Source organism: Thamnophis sirtalis, unplaced genomic scaffold (assembly GCF_051295495.1).
Source record: "Thamnophis sirtalis isolate CommonGarterSnake01/CBP01778 unplaced genomic scaffold, rThaSir2_p1.2 scaffold_6, whole genome shotgun sequence".
In the NCBI taxonomy this organism is placed as follows: Eukaryota; Metazoa; Chordata; class Lepidosauria; order Squamata; family Natricidae; genus Thamnophis; species Thamnophis sirtalis.
This window is the reverse complement of record NW_028261386.1, coordinates 72,837,539-72,859,947: the sequence shown is the minus strand read 5'-3', so window position 1 is coordinate 72,859,947 and position 22,409 is coordinate 72,837,539. Positions and strand designations below refer to the sequence as shown.

General features: G+C 37.0%; 1 protein-coding gene and 1 long non-coding RNA gene across 31 annotated transcripts in view; one reads left to right on the top strand and one right to left on the bottom strand.

Annotated features, from left to right (window-relative positions):
* Positions 1 to 808: 808 nt before the first annotated feature.
* On the bottom strand, positions 809 to 6,091 carry LOC106549264 (uncharacterized). The gene is made up of 3 exons (XR_001313569.2): positions 5,951 to 6,091; positions 4,871 to 5,126; positions 809 to 2,329 (listed from the first exon to the last, which is right to left on the bottom strand). It is a non-coding gene; the product is annotated as an uncharacterized LOC106549264 (long non-coding RNA).
* Positions 5,637 to 22,409, top strand: part of AFDN (afadin, adherens junction formation factor) — a 95,098-nt gene continuing 78,325 nt past the window's right edge. For 14 of the 30 annotated variants that reach the window (XM_087718164.1, XM_087718173.1, XM_087718163.1 and 11 more), the window contains exons 1-2: positions 5,638 to 6,159; positions 20,986 to 21,181. In XM_087718164.1, the coding sequence (XP_087574290.1) occupies positions 6,031 to 6,159; positions 20,986 to 21,181 (325 nt within the window). In that variant the 5' untranslated portion in view covers positions 5,638 to 6,030. Of the gene's footprint in view, positions 6,160 to 20,985; positions 21,182 to 22,409 lie in introns of all 30 variants that reach the window. The other 16 variants (XM_087718182.1, XM_087718178.1, XM_087718175.1 and 13 more) reach the window with 3 other exon arrangements.

Sequence of the window (22,409 nt, the reverse complement as noted above, 5' to 3'; positions counted from 1 at the left end):
ATTTGAGGATAAAATTTATTTTATTTTTTTTAAAGAAAAGAGGGTTCAGTAAAGCCAACAATATCAACAAATTGACATCCTATCACTATCCATATGATATACTATATGAAAGACCACAGACCTAAGTACACTGGCACTAAGCAAATGAATTAACAATTTGTAAGCTATTTTAAGCATACTGCTAAATTTATTCCAGAAAAACCTGTTCCACAAGTATGGTTGTTTCTGTTCTTTTTGGTTTTGTTTTGCAAAGATAGATTTAGAATATAGTATTAAAGGCTTATAATTCAGTGACCCAGACACCTAAATTTTGATGTCAGCTAAAATTCTAAATATCAGCATTCCTTATCTGCAACATTTAGTCTGATTGCACGATGCTGGATAATTTTCAGACTAAATAGCAAATATTTGTAATGAACAATATAAGTCCTATGTAAGCTGAATTTACATTGAAAATTATTTTGAGAATGCCTAAGACTGAGAAAAAAATTGCATCATGACATAAATGGCACAGAAAACGATCCTGAGTTTTTAAAAATCTACTTTTTGGACCAGTTAGAGGTCCAGAAAGTAGGTCATTTTACCCACTATCAATCCATCACATTTTTCTCAATCAGGAGAAAATGACACTAATTTCCTTTGAAAAAATAATAATACATATTGTGTTCTACAAATCCACTACCTCTGGCTAAAGATAATAGTATTTTAAATATGATTCTACCTGGCCTATGCAAAATAGTTTTACTAAAAACACACTGGAATAATTGAATTAATAAATACACATGTAAATAATAACAATGACAGCTCCTTGGTTTATATTTGTTTTGGTTTTAATAACTTTAGATACATCTATTATTTGAATTGAATTTTCTAACAGACAGTTATTAATGCCTTTTCTGAGTTTTTAGAAACGAACAATTGTACAAAGAAAATTCAACCATTTCTGTAAAGTAGAGGGTTTTTCCCTGTAATTCTATCTAATAGAATTTTCTATACCATATACCATTTTGTTCCAAAAAGCTATTTACCTCCGCCTCCCCCGCAGCCACTGCTCACCAAAAAACTTGAAGGGAATGGTGGTTTTAAGGGGTTGTAATTGATCAAAATTAGGATACTCTAATATGCTAAAGTACTTTCTATCACATAAAACCATCAATTGATACACCTCAGAGCAGAGCTGTCAAACTCACAGCCCACGGGCTTGATATGTCATGTGCTGGCCACGCCCACCCAGTTTAGCCAAGGGGAAAAAAGTCACGACACATCATGTGATGCTACCATGACGACATGAGTTTGACACCCCTGCCTTGGAGCTTTTTAGTATGTTGGAGAATATTCATTTTAACAATAAATATTGTTAAATGTGCATGAAACAAATACAGGTATTTTTAAGATAGCATAGCTATTAGATTGTTATCATCAGGCAAAATTACTATAGGAGTCTATTAGATACTGCTAATGTCTATCAATATAATTTCCCATTACCATTCAATTCCTGTCAACGTATAAGCAAATGACTAGGGTTAAAAGATAAAGCATAACTATGCTCTTCCTTTGACAATGTCCTATCATTTGAACATTCATTTTAAGAAAAATAAGAGACAAGATGATAAACATCTCACAGTTTCTAAGAGTAACTTACTTGCAGAACTGTTACTAAAGGTTTAAAATATAATTAGAATGCCTTCATTGGTAAAGGATTTCTGACTAATCTTATCCCAAATCAAATACAATTTTAACTATTTAGTAGTATTCAGCAAACATTTAATTTTCCTGTACAATAATTTAAAAGAGGAAATTAATTAGATTACAGGGAACTCTTATGGGATTTGAGTAAATCAATGTAGACTTTTCACTTTCAAGCAATAGTGAATAGTTGCTTTCAAGCAATAAGGATTTTTCCTCTGCTGCATTTAAAATGGAAAGGTCTTGCTTTTTTCTCATTGTTCTGATCATCATCAGCAGCAAAGTTGCTATTTCTAGGCTTAGATTTTCCTTATTTTCCAAGGATCTGAGAGAAAATATAGTCATAACAAGCATAAAGATAAGGTGCACGCCACTAGCATTTAGCTGGAACTGGTAGCTTATGCTGATAACAATGTATGTATCTAGCTATTATATGAATGTGATGCACTTGAGCTCTTTCATTCTGGCTGGTTATGTGAAAATACATGGTAAATACCTTGTTGTGGCCTCTTCAAAGGCACATGACTGCATGCCAAGTTCTTAAGCATAGCCCTCAGGCAAAACTCTCCCCTGCCCTGACTCATGTGGAGGGTTGCAGTGGAACCAATTTATTCAGCTTTGAGTCAAAGGGAGTTTGATGTACCTGACATATGATGAAAAATACAGTGAAAAAACTTAAACGTATTAAGCAACAATACAGTCAACACAATACTGAATATTAACTTTTTTGATATCTCTACAATAAAATCTCAACATCTTCAAATATATTTAGATGAGAAAGAAGGCAGAAGATTAATTGGTGAGATATCTTTGCTACCGTTATTATTTTAACCATTTAGCTAGGTCTGACTCTTAACAACATTATAGGCAAGTGCTCTCCATGCTACCATGTCAAGCACAGCTTCTTTCAATTGTTGGATGTTTATCTTTGTATCAGATCTTTGCCACTACTTTGTCCAATTTTTAAAAAAACTGATTAGTTTTACACTCCAGTATAGGAGGGAATCTATGAAAAGTCTTTTTAAAATGATGACCGAACATTTATTTTATGGGAAAGAAATGAGTCACTATCAGAAGCCCAACCTTAACAGAAGAAAAAAGGACATTTATCAAGAAACTGGAAATAAATTCTGTGCATCATAAATGAATTCTTTGCAATTTATTGTGTAAAAAGATCTCAGGATAATGCTTTCCAAAATCAATGCCTTACAGGTCTCCACATCCCGGAACACATCCTGTATTTTTTGGACTATAAGATGCTCCAGACTATAGGACTACAGTAGCTTTTCTGGAGGAAAATAAGAAAAAAAAATCTGCTTCTGTCTCTGCCTCCCAGCAATTTGCCTCTTTGCAGCAAACAGAAAATAGCCTGGTCGGCTTCAGCACAGCCTTATTCAGCACGAGCAGCTGATTGGCAGTTGGATTGGCATCCCGGAATACTGCCTATCAGCTGTTCCAGGTTGCAGGGATAGCCACTGCCCATAGCCACCATTGCCACCTCCGCATACCCATTTTTGGCCTGCGTGCATCCCGTTTTTGGCCTCCGCAGGCTCCATTTTTGGCTCGTTTTAGGTAGTGGGGATAGGCGGCAGTGGTGATTCCCGCCTGGAACAGGCCGCAAACAGGGCACGCCGAGGCTGAAAATGGGATGCCTGGAGGCCGAAAATGGGACACCTAGAAGTCAAACATACGCAGGCTGAAAACGGGACATCCGGAGGCTGAAAATGGGGTGCGCAGAGGCAGCAATGGTGATGTGCAGCGACAGCGACCCCCGTGGCCTGGAACAGCTGATAGGCAGTATTCCAGGAGGCCGATCCAACCACTAATCAGCTGCTAGTGCTGAATCAGACTGTTTGCTGCAAGGAGGCAAATTGCTGGGAGGCAGAGGCCAGCAGGTGGGGGCCAGCGGGTGGGCAGGGCTTTGGGAACATTCATTATATAAGACACACAGACATTTCCACCCACTTTTTTGAGGAGGGGGGGGAGTATAATCTTAAAGTTTATAATTGCAACATAAATTTGCAACATTGGGAAAAACATATATTTCTCCAAGTCACAATAACATAGATCTACATTCATTATTAATTGATGAACAATTGGTGCACAGATGGAACTCTTTGGAAACACAAGCATTCCTGGAATTTGGCCAGGTTTTTTGCTTAGAGAAATCAATTCTTAACTTTTCTATATTTGTATAACCATTTTATTAATTTGATAACAATCAAATAATCAAATTAATGAGTTGGCATTCGTTGAACCTGACTTTATATCAACAGACTTTAATTACTCAGTACTTAAAGATATAGACCCAGAACAATGACAGAAGTGACTGGAACTCAGAATTCCAAGTCATAGTCAAGAAAGATCATAGTTAACTGAAACCTACCACTGATTACTCTGTTAAGCAATTTAATCATTTGGACTTTCAATCTGCCCTTTAAACAAATGTAAAACATTAAATTGTGTACAAATGACTATAAGTTTCTCTACTCTCTGTCATTTACTGTTCAAGGTGATGACTCATTCTATAAACATGCCTAGAGGAAGGGCATGTATATCATCTTGCTTATATACATGCTCATTCATTAGGTAGCTAATGGATAAGCATGTATGTAACTTCAAAAGTCAGTCCCTCAGCTGCTTTTTATATTACATTGCTTGGGCATCTGTGAACATAAAATTTTATTCAGGGTTTTTTTGGCCCAAGGCACCTGCCGTCTATCCTTATTTCCCACAGTAAGAATAAAATAAGCTTTCTGAAATTAATCAATATGAGGTACCTTATCAGTTTATTCTATATATATTAGGAAATTTGGAGTATTTTCCACTTTGTAGCCCAAGCTTATTTACTCATATAATAATGTTAAGTTGGTAATGAGGTTCGATTGTTGGGAACAATATGCTGACACTGTAAACTTAGAGGGTTGTAAAGCACTGTGAAGTGGTATATAAATCTAACTGCTATAGCTATTTTACACTTTATAATAATCTCATTCCAAAGCTGCATATTTTTTTCATGTAGGATTTCCTGCATTTTCTCTGAAATTCTTTCTGTTGTTTTAGGGAGAATAGGCTTGAACAAGAGAAAAAAATAACATCTATGACCCTCAGAACTTCCCCGACCTATCTTGAGTTCAATGGAATTAAATCCTGAGACATTAAAAGCACGCATTCAGCAACAGACCTCACTAAATTCAACCGGGTTAACCGGACAGGTGTAGTGAGGCTCGTCGCCAAGAAACTTCATTCCACGGTCTAGATTTTTCTTGTGTAAAAAAAAAATTGAGACTTGCCCAACTCTGAACAAGGTTCCAGCACAATTAAAAAGACTACTTTAAACTCAAGTCCAGCGCCGTCCGGTTCTCCACATTGTGGCTGTTTTATTCTTCAGGGACTCACGGCAGGTTGTTTGCAAGCAGCCCTTTATAGAACTTGAGCGACTGAAAACAAAAATAAACGCGAACGTAAACTCCCAAGCGCTTCTTATCCGCAACCTCGTCCTCCATGCAGACCCAGCCCCTTTTCAGTCGCCACCCTTCATTGTTCCTTGCAGCTTGGCCCGGCTACCGCGCGACTCTCCCTTGTCCACGCGGATTCAAAACTCAACGCCCTCAAAGTGCTAATTCCTCCTCTTACACAGAGACACACGCACACCCAACCCCCCTCCCCTCCCCCGACGCTATGGGAAGGAGGGAGGTGGGAACGATAGGCGTTACAGCTGCTTTCCCAGCGCGCCCTCGCCCGCTCTTGACCTGACATCGGCGCGCGGATGCTTTCCTGGAGGTGCGCGCGCAAAGGACCGGCGAGGTGGGGGGGGGGGAGGGAGGAGGAGGAGAGGAGGTGAGCGGCGTTTGTGACGCGCTCGTGATAGAACGGCGCAGCGGCCGCGCGCACGAATCGGTGTCTGTGAGCGTCTCTCTCTCTCTCTCTCTCTCTCTCTCTCTCTCTCTCTCTCTCTGAGAAAAGGCGGGGAGGAAGGAAAGGAGACAACCGGGGCGGGGAGTGAGGCGGCGGCGGCGGCGGCGTTCCGTGAGGCAAAGGAGAGACGTTGCCGAACAGGAAGCGCTGCCACCAAAACCTCAGAGCCTCTCCGAGTGCCCTGCGCTTGAAGCGAAGGGAGCAAAGTCTGGGCTTCGTGAAGGAGGAGGATTTGCTCGGCGAGGGGCGGCACCAGAACTGGTTGCCCCGCTTGCCTTTGCTTCACACACCCCGCTTTTTCTTTTTTTGTGGGGAGGGGGAAATAAAACCACTCCGACATATTCACCGGGAACTCCGTTGCCGGGCCGTCACGGGCCCTCCCGTCGTGTCGGTGGCTGCCAGAAACCCGGAGGACGGCCGAGAAGGATGTCGGGCGGCGGCGGCGGCGGTGTTGGAGGAGGTAGCCGCGAAGAGGAACGGCGCAAGCTGGCCGATATCATCAACCACTGGAACGCGAACCGGCTGGACCTGTTTGAGATCAGTCCCCCTACTGAGGTGAGAGAGAGAGACGGAGAAATACGAGGAAGGTTGTTTTTCCCCTCAGGGCCTCCCCCCCCCCACCTTTCCTCCGCTCTTTTCCGCCCCAGGAGGTGGAGAGGTAAACCGCTGTTGTTGCTGGCCGCTTCCCCCACCCTCAACAACCACACATGCCCCAACTCTCCCCCTCCCCGATCTTCCCGTCCTGCGGACGCCTCCATCCCCGCCGAGGGGAAACTCCGCCCCTTCCCGAGGTGAGAGACCCGGCGGCGGCTTCCCGGGAAAGAGCTCCCCTTTCCTTCGCGTACATTGTGCCGGCGCGTTGGGGTGCAGGAGGGACGGAGGGGTGGAGTGGGGAGAGTCTGGGTTTTGCTGGCGTTACCTTTTTTGATTAGAAAGTGACCGGCCTCTACTGTTAGGGCCTCGGTCGTTCTCGGCAGGGAATAATCTGTTTGTACCTGACCCCGCGTCTTAATGCTTGCAAAATGCTTGCCAGCCGTCGTCATTTCCACCCGGCGAGGAAGGGATTTCGGGTGTAAAGAGAAGGACACCGTGCCCTGGCTTTACCACTTCCCCCAAGGACCCCCGTGGTCGTGATTCTCCAGGCACACACCCCACCACCACATTCCCCAGGTCCCCCCCCCTTCTTTTGCTTTGCCGTTCATGTTACAGGCCTTGTCCAGCCACTGCAATCCCTGGATCAACCTTGTATTTCCTTTCAGTGATTCCTCAACTAGCACTTCCTGACTCCCTTCCCCCTGCACTTTTTCCATTACAGGTAGTACTCTAGTCACCGTCACATTGTAGCCCAAAATCTCTGTTGCTAAGTGACTTTTGCCCCATTTTACGACACTTCTTGTCACAGTTGTTAAGTGAATCACGCAGTTGTTAATAACATGGTTGTTAAGTGAATCTGACACTGATTTTGCTCATCAGAAGGTCGCAAAAGGGATCACATGAGCCCAGGATGCTGCAACCATCACAAATATGAGTCAATTGCCAAATTTCTGAATTTTTATCATGTAACAAAGGGGGTGCTGCAATGGTTGTGTGAAAAACAATCACATAAGTCTCTTTTTTCAGTGCCATTGTAACTTTGAAATATCACTGAACATACTGTTGTAATTTGAGGACTATTACCTGGCTGAGCTCCAATATTGCCACCCTTTCTGAGTACTGTGTTCTAATTTCCATAGAAGCTTGATTTAAGAAAGCGCACATAACAGGGTTCTTATTTCTTTTTAGAAATCTCAGATTAGGATAAGTAGAAATTATATTGGGATCTTTTAGACACTTGAACAATTTCAATGCAGTACATTTATTTTGTACATAATTTTGACAACCAATTGGTTTCTATACTGATTATTTGTGAAAACATTTAATGTGTTTAAAATATTATCCTATATATAAAAACTAATTTGCTTCAATATACTGTAATTTTAAAGAGTTTCTTTCAAAATATTGAAAAAAATGTTTTATTGGAAAGCTCAGTGGATACATTTGTTTAAATCTCTGTTTAAATAGAAAAACTTTAAAAATAATTTTAAAGCCACACCTAATTGCTGGTGCTGTTATATTTTTAACAAGTTGTGAGCATGTACAAGTCTGATATGAAAGATGATGTAGTCAAGAATTTTGAAAGCTGTTTTTTCCTTGGGCAAAACAGGACTATGATGCCTGCTTATTGAGTAGGAACATTTGTCACATTCCTGATCCCAAGATAACAAATGAAATTTGCATTTGATTGTGGTTGGGCTTCAGTTGTTAATAGGAGCCTTCTGATAAATAATATCTAATTTGTTAGATTTATTTATTTTTAATAAATAGGTCAGCTTCAAAAAAGCAAATGTTCTTGCGTGTACATCTATGTGATCTGTTCAGTTACTATTTAAATTATATTTATCTCTCAAGAGATTTTTAAGTAAGCATATAGACAGCTGAATCTGGTTGTTTTGGAGGGGAAACACTGGTTTATTTTAAATACAGATCAGTTATGTGTGCATTGATTATTTTTTCCTCACTATAATAAGTAGGTTAGAGCTTTCAGTTTACAAACAAAAAACTGTTTTAGATTAGCAGTTCAAATTTTATTGCAATAATGCCTGCTCAAAATGTATTTTTCAAGTTAATAAATTTGGCACAGGTACATAAATTGTCATTGTCTGAGGAAATATCACAGACAAGGGTGCAGTCTTTGGAGAACTTAAGTTCTTATTAAAAGTAACATTTAATGATGCACAGTAAATAAAATAATTATTTAGGTTTCCTGGTTGCCTTTTCCTGAAACTCCAATATTTGTGCAATTTGATTTTGTTTTGCTTTTGTAGAGCAGAACAATGCTTTTAATTCTTCTGTATAGTCACCTTGTATATTTATTTTGCCAAATGCTTACCTAATGCAATTTTAGGTAAATATGTGTGATTACTTCTGTATACTGGCCACCATTTTTTTGACTCTAGTGGACTTTGCATGCTTGTATTTTTAAAAGAATACACTTAGCAACATATAACCATTTCAACATTTTATCTAATAGAATTTCTTTAAACTTAAGCCATGCTGAACTTGCTTTCTTTAACGTGAAAGTGGAGAAACACCTGTATTGTCATGGTAACCAAGTTATTTCCTCTTCTCTGACTTGCACAGACTTCATGAGTTCATTTCTGTTTTACCTCATTTAATTCATGCATGCATAATTATGTTCCTGGATCATCATTTTTATTTATTTATTATAAGCGCATTTAAGCAATATGCACTTACAATATTTTGAACAAAACACACACACACACACACACACACACACACACACACACACACAGGTAATTGATAACAATAGTAACAGTTAACAAAATAAAAGAATCATTACCCATATATCCCAAATGCTGTATTAGTAACTACAGGTAGTCCTTGACTTACAACTACAATTAAGCCAAATTTTCTCTTACTAAGTGAGGCAATTGTTAAGTGAATTTTACCCTATTTGTGATCTTTCTTGTCGCAATTGTTAACTGAATCACTTTAGTAGTTAAGTTTGTAACAAGTTGTTAAGTGAATCTGGCTCCCTGCCTAGGCAGTGGGTTGGATTAGACCCCCAATCTTCCAGCACACGGAAAGATTACTTCTCCCTGTATGGAGTGGAGAAGATATTCCTTGGCATGCTGGGAGAATGGAATTCTAATCCATTGTCCCCTCCATTTGCAACCTTCCCTGTCGGCTTCCCCATTGACTTTCTGAGGAAACTGGCACAGAAGATGGTGATCACATGATCACAGGGCAGTAGGCAACCCCATTATAAATGCAGACAGGTTGCTAAGTGCTGGAAATGCGGCCATATGACTGGGTGGTGAAGGAGAATCGGCAAAATGTTTTATGTTGCCCAGAAGTGCTTTATGGGCTGTAAAGCTCCATTCCAAGGCAGTCATGACTATGAATTGTGAAAAGACAGGTCATAAGTTGAAGGCTACATGTATACCCATTCCCAATATTTTCATTTTTATAAGCATGGTTTTTTTATTCATTGACATATAATGATTATAATTACCTTTGTATATACCTTCTCATTCCTTTCATTGTAAAGGTCTTTTTAAACAAAATTTTAACCAAAAGAAAAAAGAAAGACAGATATTTACTATAACTTTTTTGTACTTCATGCTGTAATAATAACTCTTAGCATAAACTTGCTATATGTTCTTCAGTAAATGATGTTCTTCAGTAAAAATATTTGAGACTCAAAGGACTAGAAGCCTAATGATATTCCATTTTAGTACATTTTAACTGTGCTTTTCTTGTGTTGGATGTGTGATGTTCTAGTTCCACTTAACATTGAGGCTCACAGCCCATAACTATAGTTGAAACTTATTTTCTTTTACTGTTTGTCCTATCAACTGTATACTTTGGAGAACTAGTTTTCAATCAGTTTCCTTCTCATGAGCCATCTACTGCTGCTGCATACAGAAAGGTAGACATATCAGTACCCCTCCCAATAGCTAAAGTTGATGTTTGAAAGAAAGTGTTACTTGGGCAGCAAACATGTTTTCATCTGTGAATGTTGAGATACTGCACAGAATCATATGTAGACCTTTGCTATCTATTCTTTGATAATTATTGTTCTAAATAGACATGTAGACTATGCTAGCAATAGTTGGAATTGCTCGTCCTCCAAGCAGAACTGTAGCTAATTTGGGATTTTTTAAATTCCATCAGCAGACTTTCATATTTCATTTTCAGTTGTATTTTTATTTGTTTGTTTGTTTGTTTGTATCCTGCTTTTTAAAATTATGTTTGCAAATAACTCAAGGCAGTGAACATATCCAACATACCTTCCTCCTCCTATTTTCTCCACAAAAACCCTATGAGTTGAGCTGGACTGAGAGAGAGTGACTGATTCTAGGTCACCCATCTCTTTTTCATGACTAAGGTGAAACTTGAACTCATAGTCTCCCACTTTCTAACCTAGTGCCTTAACCATTAGGCCAAACTGATTAACCCAAGCTCACCCAGTTGGCTTTCATGGCCAGTCTTCACTTCCCTAAGGGAAGGAGATCAAAATAAAATGGAGTTCTCTTTCAGAAAGTTTTCAGCAAGAGAAGGCTTGCTGTCTAACTGCAACCCTGTTAAACAGATTAGCCAGTCAAATTATCAGCCTTCCTAATGCCGCGACCCTTTAATACAGTTCTTCATGTTGTGGTGACCCCCCCCATCATAAAATTATTTTATGTTTTCCTTATTTTTTCAAAAATATGTATTTTCTGATGGTCTTAGGTGACCCCTGTGAAAGGGTGGTTCGACCCTCAAAGGGGTCCCGACCCACAGGTTGAGAACCGCTGGTCTAAAGATTTAATTGGTAGTTTATGACTCTCACATTATATAGAAGAGTTGATTGAAAGAAGTGATATGTAAAATAGCTGGGAGAGAGCAGAAAGAACAGATATGTAACATTGTTTTGTTCTGAGCTTTCAGTGTGAAAACTTTGAACTGTGTCCAAATCATTTGCCAAGAAATCTCATTAAGATATTTATGGGAGTTTGCAAAAGAATAAATCAAGGGAATATATTGACAGGGCTTCTGATATTATTTTGAAATTCTATTTAATTGAACATAGTAATATTCTTTGCCATGTCAAGTTTTAGTTGAAATTGCAATTAACAAAAAGACAAATATCAGTTAATTGCATAATGAAATTGACTATATATATATATTAAATGAATAAGTAAAATGAATGATGTGGTAGCCTTTTTGAATTGAATATCATTGTTTCCACTAGAACTATTCATGATATGAATGATAATCTTTCAAAATAGAGTCCAGTATAAACATGAATTCTGAACTTTGGATACTTTATCATTAATCTGTACTACATTATCAAACAAAAAATGTTTTCATGTCAAAATATAGCAATAGCATTTAGACTTATATACCGCTTCACAATGCTTTACAGTCCTCTAAGCGGTTTCAGAGTCAGCATATTGCCCCCCAAAATCTGGGTCCTCATTTTACCAACCTTGGAAGAATGGAAGGCTGAGTCAACCTTGAGCCTTGTGAGATTTGAATTGCCAAATTGCAGACAGCCAGAAGGCAGCAGAACTAGCCTGCAGTACTGCATCTAACCAGAGTGCCACCACAGTTTTTATATAATACATATACAATGTATTATGGAAAAATATTTCAGCAGTGGATAGAGTTAGAGTTCAAAATGTGTCCATAATACATTATATCATATGTGAGATTTGATGGGATTCATATCTGTCTTTATACAAGTATGCAAAATTTAAAAAATCCTCTTCATTGCCCTCTGACTCAGAATGACTCATCACCATAGTTAATATGCTGTTGTGTATTCTGAAGCTTTATCTATTAAATATGTAACAAATAATTACTGTATCTGAACATTTTGTGAGATAGTACCTCAAGTGATAAGTAATTGTGAAGTTAGATCTACAAAAAAGAATCACAGTTAGTTGCACAACTGGAATTTTGAGGGCATCGTGGGTATGCTCACAAAATGTCTATTATTTGATGGACATGTAGGACTTTTGTGGTGGACAAAGTCCAGCTTCAAAATACTCTTTTACCATAATATTTATATCCTGATCTTTCTTTTTGGAAAAAAAAACTTACATTGAGATTACATCCATTTAAATCCCCAATTTTCACTTAATTACAATAAGAGTTAACATTTCTAACGACATAAACATTTTAAAATTATGTGATGTGGAACACCAGTATCAAATGAAAATGGTGTCAGCTGAAACTCAACCGGAGAGCATCCTCTTACCTGGTCATGTGTATCAAGAATGGCCTCCCTCTTGTTACCATACAGAAATTTGGTGGAAGGTACATGAAAAATAGGGCAGTAGGGTCCTAAACAGGACTGTACAGCCTTCCTTCCCTAATTACTTCCCTAATTATTGAATGAAAGACTTAACTATTCACAGCGCCTCTAATTTACTGGGTTTCAGTTTAGTTATTGTTCTTCATTTAGCTCACCTTCATTTCCGTAGGCTGATCCTGATGATTTAGGTGATACAGAGAAATTACCAAAAAGAGATGCTTCATTAATACATTGTGTACATTTATCTACTGTATATATTAAATATATCTATTATATATATATATTAACACACTCTTTCCGGTAACATTTAACTGAGTAAAACAGTATAACTTGGTCAAAACCCTTTGAACCAAGAGACCTCAAATATCTAATTTACAGAATGTGTCCAAAATCTGGGACACATGAGTCTAGCTGGAATTGAAATTTGCAAATTTTATAAAATATTTTATGACATAAAATTAACATAAAACAGTTTGTGACACAATGCAAAATGTCTTAAAACATTTCCTGTGCTGATGTTTGCTACATAGTTCAATATGGGATATTTTCAAGGCAGATACTTCTGAATAAGCTTTTCCACTGTACATTAGTACATTAGAAGCTGTCATTGTTGAAGGTAGCAAGGAATCTGGTAAGGAAATATATCTTGAAAATTTGACCCAAGGGTCATTGGTTGTCTAGTTGAAATTAAAGCTAAGTGCATAAACAATTGATCTTTTCCTTTGAAAATAAGTAGGACTTTATGCTATATAATCCTATTTATCACAGGGGCAGGAGTTAGTAACTCCTTCATTTTAGTACTGCTGACAGGTTACATAAATTTTATTTGGGATCAGTTGCCCTTTGCCAAGGACTCTCCATATGCCTCAGTTACAAATGGTTCTGAAGAACAATGGAATATTCAAGGGAACATAAATATGCAAGCATATATTGATATTGATATCAATATATGCTTGATATTGATCTATTCAAGATTAGGGCTGCCACTAAATATTTTCTATTTACTGCAGAGAGATAGGCCCCTCTATTGATGTGATGCGATACTGGATAATCTAGATTTTAAAATGATTAAATAGATACCTTTTATGATTACAGAAGTATGTGTGATTATCTATTAAAAACGAATGCTTTAAATTAGAGGCTGGGAATATTTTAGTATTTAAATGCAGGCTATACCTAATATTTGTTTGACTGGATGAGGAGAGTTGTGATTAAAATTAGTGGAAAAGCATCATATATGTTGCCAACAGCATAATTTTTTATTTAGGAAGGGGCTCTTTGGGAATAATGGTTTTGTTAAACTCCTTTAAGGCTTATTTATCATTTTCATGTGTTCCCAACTTCAAAATCATGAGGAAATGTAGCATTGTTTTTTTTTTCTTTTCAGTGTGCTCATAGAAAAATTTAAACAGATGAATAAAATATAGATTGGGTATTCCCACATTAAATATTTGATCCCAAACTATTTTGGATGCGGAGGGTCTAATTTTAAATCTTTTAAAAAAATACTTGCAGATTATTGTAAATGTATTCTAAAAATTATAATATGAAAGAAATTTGTTCAATGAAGAATATATGCATTAACTTCTCTTAACTGTGCTTACAGTGTATCTGCTAGAATCACTGGAGAAGTGGCTTTGCAGAATTAAAACAGCTTTTTTTAAAGCAGGAAAACTTTCCATATTTGTTCTATAAAATTACAGTTTTAATAAACTATAACTGTTATTCAAAAGACTCTGTAGAATTACTTTTGAAGTTAAATACCCCAAACTTGAAATTTTATGATTTATCAAAACAAAATAATAGGGAACTATCTAAAACGATAGTTCATATAATAGATTTACTGGTGCCACTGATAAAAATGACATGGAATTATTAGCATAGTTAACTTCATATTGTCTTTGAATTTTTTTTTTAGTTTGTAAGTGTATATGAAAATCTAGTTTTACTTTTGCTATATTTCAGTGTTTTTATTCTTCACAGAGCTTTGACTGCTAAGGAATCTATGCTAAGTACGTTCACACAGATACTAATCCTAGCTAAACAAAACAAGCTCTCTCTCCTCCATCCCCATAATTACCTATGAATTAGAGGAGGGGGGTTGTCTTATTGGCTGAGGAGATACTGCTATTAAAAACACATAGTAGAAGGAAGTGAAAATCATTGAAGACCATTGAAAGTTAACTGTCAGTTGAGGGGAGTTGATAGCTTATGGATTTTGAGCATCTCTTAATACCTAAATAAGGGATGCGGTGGCTCAGTGGCTAAGACGCTGAGCTTGTTGATCAAAAAGGTCAGCACTTCAGCGATTCGAATCCCTAGTACTACGTAACGAGTGAAGCTCCCATTACTTGTCCCATCTTCTGCTAACTTAACACTTTGAAAGCATGTAAAAATGCAGGTAGAAAAAATAGGAACCACCTTTGTTGGGAAGGTGCACGTTCCGTGCACCTTCGGCATTTAGTTATGCCGACCACATGACCACAGAGAAGTCTTTGTACAGCGCTGGCTCTTCGGCTTTGAAATGGAAATAAGTATCGCCCCCTAGAGTTGGGAATGACTAGCACATATGTGCGAGGGGAACCTTTACCTTTCCTGCTTCTGCTAGAAAAGAAATAGGAAATATGTTTCCGTGTACTTGATATATCTTTGGAGTGATTTTTGATAAATTGTTGCATATATAAATTACATAGAAATGGGCCATGTGACTGTCTTTTTTGGGGTGGTTGAGTGGAACTGTTGCTTGATTTGGGAGCAGGCTGCAGTGGGCAATTCTGGGTGAGCAAGGGGAGAGGAGAATGCAAATTGAATGTGCTTAGTGATAGAATATTGAGGAATGAGTTGGGATGAGCAGTTAATGGGTTTTTTTTAAAAAAAAACTTGCTTTCTAGTCATTTTTTAGATATTGTTTAATTCAAGAATCTCTATTATTGAATCTAAATGTTTGAGGGGGTATCCATTTGTATCTTTGAAAACTGTTGCTTTTCAGCAAGACGTTTGGGCTGTCATTAGTGAGGCGGTTTTTTTTCCCCCTTTATGGGCACATGCTCTTTAATAAATTGGATTGTACTTGACAACAAGTCCATTTTACTTTTGAGCAGATTATTAACCTAAAATATTAGGATAAGAAAGTACCAATGTAATGTACCTTCGTGAGCATCTAAATTTGATAGTGCTACTGGAAAGTATCAAATTGCTGCTGCATTTTTTCTAAGTTCTTTGTTTCCAAGCTACAGCAGTCACGGTGTTGTTTGTTGAGGGCTTGTTTGGCTTAACCAGTAGCCTTTCCACTTTTTGTCAATCTAATTGTTATAGTGTGTTTATTATAAAAGGATTGCTAACACTTCTGCTTTTTCCGTGTAGAACATCTTCAAAGCTCTAGTAGCATTTCATTTGGTGAACAAAATGTTTTAAAACTTCTATTTGTTGTTGCTTTGTTTAGTAAAGCTATTCATAACGTTCCTAAAAGTATTATGTAACATAAACTGCAGTTTATGTTACATTTGTTGAAGCCTTTTTATTTTGCATTTATTGCTGTAGTTAATACTTGTCAAATTTAGCATCTGCTGGGAGAAGTAGAGAATGAAATTATTTATGTGCACATCAAATTGCAGTCAATAGATGTATTATTTTACATTGTTAGCCTAAATATTGAATTGAGTTAAAATACTCTGATATAATTGGTTGGGTATATATTATAACGTTATCTTAGGGCTATTACAGTGCTCCTGGTTCCGATCCTAAGGTTCCACATAATTGTTTTAAAAACTGCCTGCCTTTCATAGTAAAAGCCACTTTGGTTATATTAACATAGAAAAGCCAAATAATTATTTGATGAACACCGTTTACATACTTGAATATTTGGTTAAAATTATTTATTGATTAAAATAGTTTAATTTAGTAAAGGCTTGAGATTTGTTCATGGTTGTTATTCTACTTAACTGCTTAGGCAAAATTAAATTATCTCAGTCTATAAGATATTATCACAACAAAAGATCTATTTGGTCCACATATATGAATCATGTTCTATTAGAATTTAAAGTGGCAGCCAGTTTGACTGCTTAAATTAAACAATTATAAAAACTGAAAACAATTTTATAAGGCTGTTAAAATAGCAATGCTGTAATTTTCCTAGAATTAATACATTCTAAGTATTAATTTTCAGAAATCTGATTTATATATGCTCAATTTTACAGAATAACACAGAGAATAGAAGCTCTCGCCATTGACCTTTGAGCAAAGCTTCAACTTTTCCAATTTTCCATAACCTCAACAGGAACAACGGTATCATTCACAGACCAATTTTTCTTCATGAGAATTAGGAACAAGGCATTTGGGAAGCAGCCAGGACTATCAGGTCCTGTTCCTCACTTTTCTATATACAAATAAGTTCACCAGGTTTCCACCAATACCCATTTTGTCAAGTGGTTGTTCACTTGTGGCTTATGGGAGTCATGCATCTTTTAGGATGATTAGTTAACTTGACCAATTGCACCAACTTTCTGTGATCAGCGCTAATTAAAACATTTATCTCACTGGAAATAGAATACAAAGAATTTTCTTGAAAAAATATACAAAGCTAAAAACATTAACAGCTTATTGTTCCTGGTTGTTTTGATAAGATAGGAGTTCTCAAATTTAACTTTTCAACTTTTATTTGGAGCAAGCATTTGTTTTTTTATAGTACCACTACAATTGGAAAGCATTAGTAAAATTTACCTGTATTATATAATTTATACTTCCACTGGTTCTTCAAAGAGCTAAATATATTTTCCATGAAAAACACGGAAATTTAAAACATGAAAAGTCTCCAAGAAGTTTTAGTAGTCAATCAATCAATCTTTATTGATTAGCCCTTGGGCCATATCAAAATACCAAGTTCCAGAGACAAAAACTACAATTTAAAATGAGATTGAAACAAACCACAACTTAAAATGTAAATGGAATAAAATACAATTTAAAATACAATCAGAATAGAATGCAATAATTTAAGATACAAATTAAATATGCTTGAAATTATATTACAATGTCACCCCTACGCCTACCCCGTCAAGTGGTCTTTCCTACAGTCTACCATGTTCTGCTGCACCAACTTTGTCCTTATTTCCATCAACTTTACAGTAAATTTGGCAATCCATTTCACCAACTGCAAATTAGTACCTAACAAACAATGTTCCAAAAAGCACTCTTTAGACTTAGGGGTGCTGGTATAAAAGATCCTACCCAACTGGTGTTCCCTCAAATCTGAGTACAGGGGGGAATCAAAAATTACGTGGGACATTGTTTCAACTTCTCCCGTCCCACATAAACAGACTCTTTCACTTGCAGGGATCCCCTTATACCTGCCCCAAAGCATGTTTGTTTGAAGTTGGTCCAATCTCAATTTGGAAAAAAAATCTGATTATGACGGGAGATAAAGGGAGATAAAGGCGAAGTTAAATATTTTTCTATTTTAAAAATGTGTTTGTTTACTGATAACAAGGGGCAAACTTTTGCTGCTGTCACCTGTGCAATGTCTGATTGTGCACTTATGTCCTTAAATCTCTGTGCAATCCACGTTCTGATCTGCCTAAGATCGTGCTGCTGCCAGTTTAAAGGAATACCAAAGCTTGATACCTGCTTCAAAATTCTTGATAACCAATTATTTTTATTACTTGAGATAATCTACTCCATTAGCGCTACCTTTACTAACCTCCCTTCCTCCATCTTGATTATTCTTAGCCAGTAATAAACAGTCTTCAACAGGGCCCTTGTGCCAAACGCATGTACTCCCAATTCTGCCCTCACTACACATGCTGGGGTTCTAGGGGACACTGCCAAGATTCTCCTCAAGAACTTATTTTGAGGGATTTCCAACCCAGGCAACTTAACCCCCATATTTCTGCCCCATACTGGTTCAATTTTCACCTGAAAGACCTTTAACACTGGGGTTAATGAAGATGGAGTTTTGTATTAAGATAAGTTTATTTAATTGGGCCGTCTGAGCCAGGGCTTTCTGAGCTCCGACTTTTACAGGTTTATTCAATTTACCATTTGTCTGGAATACTATCCTTAAATAGGTAAATGACTGAACTTGTTCTATTCTCCTGTCATTTAAAACCCATCTCCTCATCTTTTGTTTGCCTGCTAAATATTACCTTTGATTTCTCTACGTTAATTATCAAGCGATTCTTTATACAATATGCTGCCAACCTCCCGAGTGACCTTCGTAGCTCCACCTGTGAGGCCAATATCAGAATTATATCTTCGGCATATAATAAGCAATTTACCTGTTGTTCCTATACTAGGCCCATGGAGTGATATGTCTTCCAAACATTTTGGCAAGTCGTTTAAGTATAAATTGAAAAGTGTTGGAGCTAAAATGCAGCCTTGTCTTAAGCCCTTATTTATTGGGATTGCATTTGTTACCAATCCTGTCCTGTTCTCTCGTACTCTAACCCTGGGTTTCCATGTATAACAATCTAATTAAATATAGCAATTTTTTTTCTATTCCCATGGCCTCTAATTTATCCATAAAATTTGTCTATTAAGTGTATCGAAGGCAGACTTCAGGTCTATAAATGCCACAAACAGTGGTTTTTTTCCAAAACTTAAACTTTGTTATTAGATGGTCCAATACAAGACAATTGTCCATAGTAGATCTTCCGCTCCTGAAGCCTGCCTGTTCTTCAGCTAGAATGTTATCTCTCTTTATCCAATCTTCTAATTTATGAAGCAAATACTTAGCATAAATTTTTGCTGAAATATCGATTAGACTAATTAACCGGAAATTATCTGGGTTATCTCTAGAGCCTTTTTTATGTAGTGGAATAATTATTTATGTGCGCCAACTAGCAGGAATTTGCCCTGTTCTATTAATAAAAGTAAAGAGACCCGCCAGGACAGGCGCCCACCAGGTTATGTTTTCTTTAAATAACGATGCCGGGAGCGCATCCTGTCCTGGAGCTTTGTTTGACTTCAGGGAAAAGATTAAACGCCTTACCTCCATGATTGACACTTCTGCCCACTGGGGTAAGGCTTCATATCCCTGTTTCAGGCTCAGAGAAGATAACATGTCATCAGAACTTTCCGCTACTGCTGGAGTGGCCAAATGCCTCTCCCAACTTACTGCAGTAATATTTGGGTCACTTATTGATTTTCTATCTTTAATAAATTTTGAGACCCCCCCAACCAGAAAAGTGTGGGTGAGACCAGCTTTGCTGCCTGTTCTAAGCCAGCCCATAAATTATCAGTATAAGAGGCATTTTTCTTCTTCAGTAGCTGCTTATATTTCTGCCTCGTGATGATATATTCCTTCTGTAATTCCATGTTTGGGCTGATTTAGTATCTCCTAAGTGATTTCCTGAGCTGTTTTCTCCTTTCCTTGCAGTCGTTATCAAACCATGTTGAGTGACTATAATCAGACTGGCCCTTTGGCTTAGTAGTCATTAAAAATGCTTCAATTTATGGCATATTTCTGCAAAATATACTAAAAGCTCTTGTTCACCTGTACTATTTGAGCATATAAACGCTAGGGTTTCCATACATGGTGAATTCAAAAATTCTGTCACTACTTTCCCATCAACCCTCTTCCATGTTACCCTTCTCTCCTGGGCTATTTCCAAGTTGTGGCCTATTTGTTGAATTATTTGATTCCTTTTCCTTAAATCAGAAGTAATTACCAGGGACATCTCAATCGGAAGGTGATCACTTTCAGGCCTTGGTAACATCAAGACCGAAGTAGCCCCTGAGACTAAGCTGTGAGAAACACAAAAGTAATCGATAGAGCTACATGCCTTGGGACCAAAAAAGGTTATGGGGTACCTTCTAACCTCTGAGTACTGGCCTACAATTTGAAGGTTACAATTGTATACCATTGTTAGAAATTTCCCCCCATCTTTATTCTTTTTCCTAACTTGGGAGTCCCATGATTGTTGGTTGTGTAAATAACCATCTGGAATTGTACCGTTTTCAACAAAAGGTTTCAATGAGGGGCCAACACGGGCATTAAAATCTCCTGCCAAAATTAGAGGTGTTTTTATAATTTTTTTCTGTATATCTAATATCTTTACCTCCAGTGCCACCCACAGGTCGCCCATTGCTGGGTTAACATACACATTTATGAATACTATTGACTTCCCTCCACATGCCAAATGGATTGTTTGAGAAAATAAAGGGCCAGAGTCTGAGCATATCTCGTTTCCCTTCGGCTTTTACCAAAATGCACAACCCTCCTGAGGCTCTTCCCTTTATAGCTACCCTCTTTGCTGGTAGCTGCCAAATATTAAACCCAAGGAGCTCAAAAGGGGCCTCGTCACCACTAACCCAAGTCTCCTGCAAAAGAAGTTTTAGTTTATCCTTTGCCTGTCCCATTTCATGTGAAAATTTTCAAATTTAATATTCTTGTACATATAGTACAAGTAGAACATCCCCTATATTAATATACTTTTTCTACTTAATGTAATGCAGTTAAACAATAATATTTAAGCTTATTTTAATCAAAATGAATCAAATTGACTCTGTTTATTTCATTGCAGGATCTGGAATTCCATGGAGTTATGAGGTTTTATTTTCAAGACAAAGCAGCTGGAAATTTTGCAACAAAATGTATCCGTGTGTCTAGCACTGCCACAACTCAGGATGTGATAGAAACACTTGCAGAAAAATTCCGGCCAGATATGCGAATGTTATCATCCCCAAAATATTCACTTTATGAAGTGCACGTCAGTGGAGGTTAGTGTATTCTATTTGGGCTCTTAAAAAAGAAATAATAGCAGGAGTGAAAAAAATAGACTTCATAAAGTTCCTTGTTTCACTCAATTTCAGCAGTTAACATTTGAGAAAAAGAAATTGCTAGCTGACATACTAAAACTTAAGAATGTCAAAATATGTTACCAGTAAAAATGTGTACAATCAGAACATTCCAATATCTTAGTAAGTTTGTGGGCTCAAAAAAAATCTCAGCATATTTCATTGATGTAAATCTTACATGAAGTTTTGAAGGATTGGAACCTTGTTCAGAGTTGGGTCACTTTAGAAAAAGTGCCTGGACTATTGGGATTGTGGCTATGAACACTTTTTTTTTTCTAAAGGAGCCATTGCAGTTCATGAGTGTACAGTAGTAATGTAATGATCATCTGAATGATTATACTGTAATAGTCATGTATAGAGAGTCAGTTTTAGTATAAGTAAGGTGCTGGCCAAGAAACCAGGTGTCTGAACTTTAAGCTTCTTTTACATTTGAAAGTCTGCTAGATGATTTTGGACCAGCCTTTTGCTCTCAACCTCACCTCATAGCTTTGCTGTTGTGGGAAAAATAAGAGGAAGGAATAGTACACAAGTTTGCCTCCTTGAATTATGTATAATAAGATGGGATGATATTTAAACATTATCACCATCTGAAGTCATGTTATTGAAAATAATCTGGAATTTTAAGGTGGCACAAAATATGATAACCTTCCTCCTAACAGGAATCAGGAAAGCCTCATGTGCAGTAAGTTTTCTTACAGCTTCAATTTGAGAAACCATTCAGGATACCAATATTTTTATAAAACACTGCAATCCAAGGTTAGCAGAGTTAGAGATAGTGCTCCAGAATGAGCCATTTTATTTTATACCATTTCAAATGGAGCCTTCTTAAAGGCACTTTTCCTCAGGTAGGTGAAATTGGATTATAAAAAATAAAACTGGATTTTCAGATTGCTTTCTTAATCATTGTAGGAAGATCATAATTGAAATAAATGATTGATGATATAATTTTGTTATTATTTTGGATTCTAAATGACAATATTTAGATTTCAAAAAGATAAAAAAATATTATTGGTGTAACTTATTAAAATTCATGAGCTAAAAACAGAATGTTTATCCTTATTGTCTTATCACTTTATTGTGGAAAAAATGATCTTTGCTCTTCTATTCTGTAAGTTTTAATTTGCATCTTTCACATTTGATACTATCTACA